Source organism: Acinonyx jubatus, chromosome B1 (genome assembly GCF_027475565.1).
Source record: "Acinonyx jubatus isolate Ajub_Pintada_27869175 chromosome B1, VMU_Ajub_asm_v1.0, whole genome shotgun sequence".
In the NCBI taxonomy this organism is placed as follows: Eukaryota; Metazoa; Chordata; class Mammalia; order Carnivora; family Felidae; genus Acinonyx; species Acinonyx jubatus.
Genome location: NC_069382.1, coordinates 191,922,600 through 191,927,233, shown reverse-complemented (window position 1 = coordinate 191,927,233; position 4,634 = coordinate 191,922,600). Strand labels below are relative to the sequence as shown.

Here is a 4,634-nt window from a genome sequence, read left to right as displayed (position 1 = left end):
AAAGCCAGACGGAGAGAGGCTCAGAGAAAACACGGCGTCCGAGAGGGCATGTTAAACTAAAAGTTTATAAATTAAAGGAAAAAAAAAGATAAAGCGAATAGAGCTTCCAAACTTCACAAATCTTTTTAAAGTTAATATTCTAGATGAGTGCACAGTGCCCTTAAGGAGGCAAAAAGCGACGAGGTTGACAGGATCATCTGTCTTCGGGGCAGGGACAGGGATGACAGAATCCTGGGTCAGAACGCAAGAATCTCGGAGGATGGTCGGTAGGGACAGAGGGCCGGGTGGCTGAACAGCGAGGGATGCCATGGAAAGGCTGGTCAGGGATATTCACATTGAATACAAAAATAACCGTTATTTGAATACAAACAACTGAAAAGTGCTACAAGTTTTAACCTCCTTTAAAAAAATAAAAAGAAATACAGGAAAGTTTCTGTGAAGGGCTGCTGGGTTTGCTGTCTCCTGGTTTGGGGTTCCCAGGAAGCTCCCCAGTTGGTGGCGGCCCTGGACTTCGCAGGGGAAAGATTCCAGGGGGGTCTATGCCCTGCCCTGTGCTCAGAGGCTCCCGTCTTTACATTCAGCACCCAATAGGGCATCCCCACCCGAGCTGTGACATGGGGAGGGGTGGGGCAGAGGGCAGGAAAACCAAACCTTTCACGGTTCAAATCAACCCCATGGCTTGGGGCTCCTTGGGGCTGCCAGGGTTCCGCACCTCTTTGATACAAATGCAATTTCCAAAAAAAATAGATATGTAGATACACATAGATTGGTAGCATGGATACCATGAACTATTGTGGCCTAGCGCACGAGGCTCCCGGCTAGCCTGAAATTCTGGGGATTCAGGCTAAGTGATCTCCAGGAGTTCTTTCCGCTCCAGGGAAACGTGGTCTCCTGGTAGGTACAATCCACATCCAACTTTGTTGTGATAATAAATAATGTCCCAGAGCTTCCAGGCGGGCAACAGGGGAGCAAGGCCCCTAGGCCATAGGGTGCCTCTGTTCGAATTAGAAAAAGGCGCCCTCTCTGGACAGACTCAGTCCCGCTGCCAGGGCGCACTCCTGGAAGTCTGAGCCCAGGCTGGATTTCATCCTCCACTTGCCCCCTCCGCGGGGCGCCCTTGTGCAGAGCACAACCTGCACAGCCGTCCGCGGCCGTCCGGAACTGGGGCGCAGGGATCATTTGCTGCCTCGCCCCAGGCCGGCTCACTGGGTGCCCGCGGCGGCTGCACACGTGGAGAGTGCCCAGCCGGGGAGGCAGTAGTAAGGGTAATAGTAGGAGGGCTGCAGCGGCAGCAGCGAGGGTGGCCGCAGCACCTCGCCGGGCAAGTACTGTCTCTGGTCGTCGCGTACGAGCACTTTCACCGCCACCTTCTTGGCGGCGGGCGCTGACGCCAGCAGGTCGGCGGCCATCTGCCGGCGCTTGGTCTTGTAGCGACGGTTCTGGAACCAGATCTTCACTTGCGTCTCGGTGAGCTTCAGCGACGCGGCCAGGTCGGCGCGCTCCGGCCCGGACAGGTAGCGCTGGTGGTTGAAGCGGCGCTCCAGCTCGAAGACCTGCGCGTGGGAGAAGGCGGCCCGCGAGCGTTTCTTGCGCGGCTTGGGCGCCGCGGGCTCCTCCTCCTCCGCGCCGCCCGCCGGTCCGCCGCCACCGCCGCCGCCGCCTCTGCCGCACAGCGCCGGGACGCGTGCGCTTCCGGGGCCCACAGCGTCGTCCTCGGCCCTCGGGCTGCGGTCGCCTGCGGATCCCAGGGGGAACAGAAACAACAGACCGTCAGCGCCGCAGAGAAGCGAGGTCGGGCCTCGACCGTGGGGGTGGGGTGGGGTACGGAAGTACACTTTGATCCCCGAAGAACGCTTGGGGAGGGTGTGTAAGCCGCGGGTCCCCGGCAATCAGTCTCGGAACCCTGCCCCATAGTTTCTCGCATTTAGGCCTGTCCTGCGAGGGAAACGCACTCAGCCGCCTCATCCACGCTGCGTGGCCAACATCCAGCTCCCTGCCTTCTCTGGGCCCCAGGCTCCCCTCGGGGTCGTGGGGCACTGGGGCCTGAGCACCTCCTCCGTTCTCGGCGCTGAGCCCTAGGGTTCTAGACTACTCCCCTCCCTGGGTTCCCCGGCCTCCCCGCACTCACGCTTACACACACAGTCGCAGCACACAGGCGTCCACTGCACACAAGGGGATGGTGGGGGCCCGAATCCCCGGGACAGAAGTATTCGGGACCTAACCCACCCACCCACCTACCCCCAAGCACCCGGAATTCTGCGGCGGCCGTGGCAACAGGCTGCTCCAAAGCCTTGGTGGGCTTCTCTCTCTCTCTCTTATTGCAAGCAAATGAGGGGAGGGCTAGGGACCGAGGGTGAAGAGAGGGAGGTGCCCCCGCTTGGAGTCCCTGAACCCCAATCCGACGCCAGCTCCTCAGCTTCCTCCTGGATCTCCACACAGTCCCCTAACAGAGAGGTCCAGAGCTCCGGCCTCTGGCAAACACTATTTACTTGGAGCCAGCGTGAGGCCTACAGCGGCGTCCGGCCGCCAGGCATAGGAACAGGGGTCTTTCCGACCAAATGACCTGCCAGCCCTAGCTGAGGCTGTCCCTCTCCCTGCTACCTTTGGGGTGACCCACACCAAGCCCTTCTGTCTTCAGCTAGCTGCAGGGTTTGTGGCCAAGGTCTTCGCTCCTCCGCCCTTCCCAGCTCTCCTGACCCTGGGGTCTGGGAGAGTTAAATAAGCCCCTCCCCCACCCCCCAAAGCCCAGGCTGGGCGGATGGACGACCTCGGTACCACTTAGGGGTCGCCCTCACCACCTATCCTTGAGCTGAGGGCCGGGCCCTGGGCGTTTCTGCTTTATGGGCCAGGGGCCAGGGCACTGGCTACCCAAGGTCTCTGGGCCCCGGCTCTTCCCTGCCGCTGATTCGGGGGATCTGGACCCAGACACGGCCGAAGCACTGGCGATGCACTTAAAGCCAGGGCGCGGCGTTTTTTTCCTAGCCCAGGCTAGGGCACATTTGTCCCTGGACCTCTCAGGCCTCACCGCAGGACGCAGAGCCCTGCGGAGTTTCTCGGTTCTCTCTCGGGCTCAGTTCCCGGAGGATCAGAGCAGTCCGCGCCAGCGCCAATAGCTTCGGTCCCCGACCAGCCACGGGGCCCCAGAGCGCAGGGTGCACACAGCAGGCCCACCCCACTCGGTGTGTTTGCCCTCCTCGCCCGACCCCCCCCCCCCCCCCACTCCGCCCGGCCCTGCCCCCTTCCCCGCGAAGCCCAGGCAGACCTGAGACGCTGGCCGACATCTCGCTGTCGCTCCGGCCTGCGGCTTCCTCCTCCAGGTCCTTGGCGGCGGGCAGCTCGCAGACCGGCTGGCCGAGGCCCAGCGTCCCCCCTGCGCGGCTGGCCGCGCTGGCCCCCGGCGCGTCCGCACAGCGCCGCCCGCCCTCGTTCTCCTCGCTCAGCGCCGAGTCCGAGTCCCAAGCAACCAGGCTCTCCGCGGTCCGCCCTGCAGCCGTTCTGGTCCCCGCCGGCGACGCCAGCAGAGAGTCCTCCGCGCCCCCCAGAGCGCCCGCGTCTGTCTCCCCGAAGAGTCGCCAGCAGCAGACAGCGGGAGCCTCAGCCACTGGCACCGCGGTGCCCCCGGGCACCGGGCGCCCCTCTGGCGCGGGCAGCCCGCCGCGCTCCTCTTTCTTGTTGAGGATTGCCTGGATGGAGAAGGGCGTCAAGGTGTTGGCGCCGCGCACAGCCATCTGCGCCGCGGGCCGGAGCGGCCGGCCGGCCGGGCGGCTGGGGCGCGGGGCAGCTCCGAGCTGGACGGAGCGCGCGGGCCGCCGCAGCGCGAGTGAGCCGGGCGCGCGAGGCCCCTGCAGCCCACTCCTGCGCGGCCCAGCAGCCCCCGCCCCCCTCTGGCCCGGGATCAGCGCCGACCCTCACCCCCACTTCCGAGGCCCACCCCGCGCGGAGACCCCCCTCCCCCCAATCCAGCGCCAGACGCTCTCCTTTCGCAGCTCAGCTGGATTATCTCATCGCCTCGCGCCCTTAGGGGCGGGCCGGGGTCTGCCCCCTCCGAGGATGCGGAGGGCGGATCGGCGGGGCCCCCGCCGCGGCCGCAGTCCCCTTCTGGGCGCCTCCGGGGCGCACGGCCCGAGTCACTTTTTTCTTTGCGCCTCGGTCTCTTCCCGGGCTGCAGGATTTCGCTCCTGGCCCGTCCTTTCCCTCCCCGTTGGTCGGGCTCTTCCGGAGCCCACCCCCAGCGGCGGCGGCGACGACGGCGGCCTCTGGATTCCGAGAGGCGCGGGGCACCTTTTTACCCCCTGCTCTGGTTTTATCTGTTTCTTCTCTCTTTCCTTCCCCGGCGTTCCACCGTATCCCCCCCTCCCGCCCGGGTGTCATTCCTCACCGCTGAGTGACAGCCTCGCGCCACGCCCCTTCACTGGGCCGTCCCGGGCCCTCCCGGCCGCCTATTGGCTGGCTCCAGCTGGGCGACGTTGACTTTAACAGACAAAACTGGGCACGTTGCGCCGAGAAAGTCAGGGTCTGACTTAACCCCTTTCCTCCCAAGCCCCGGTCCTCGAAGCATCCTCCGGCGACTGGGAGGCTCACCCACCCACACACTCTGTCCGAGAAACCACGTGTCTTACCGCTGCGGAAGGATC

The 4,634-nt window shown here is 64.4% G+C and overlaps 1 protein-coding gene across 1 annotated transcript; it reads right to left on the bottom strand.

Moving 5' to 3' along the window:
• Positions 1–1,050: 1,050 nt before the first annotated feature.
• On the bottom strand, positions 1,051–4,344 carry NKX3-2 (NK3 homeobox 2). Its single transcript, XM_027037485.2, has 2 exons — positions 3,263–4,344; positions 1,051–1,735 (listed from the first exon to the last, which is right to left on the bottom strand). Exons 1-2 carry the CDS (start codon positions 3,726–3,728, stop codon positions 1,203–1,205), a joined length of 999 nt encoding a protein of 332 aa, XP_026893286.2. The 5' UTR covers positions 3,729–4,344; the 3' UTR covers positions 1,051–1,202.
• Positions 4,345–4,634: the final 290 nt, after the last annotated feature.

Excerpts from the sequence above, each read along its gene's own strand:
- NKX3-2 (XM_027037485.2), bottom strand. The coding sequence starts at position 3,728 with ATGGCTGTGCGCGGCGCCAACACCTTGACGCCCTTCTCCATCCAGGCA. Across the intron at positions 1,736-3,262 it reads GATGTCGGCCAGCGTCTCAG|GCGACCGCAGCCCGAGGGCC; the intron begins GTCTGCCTGGGC and ends TGGGATCCGCAG.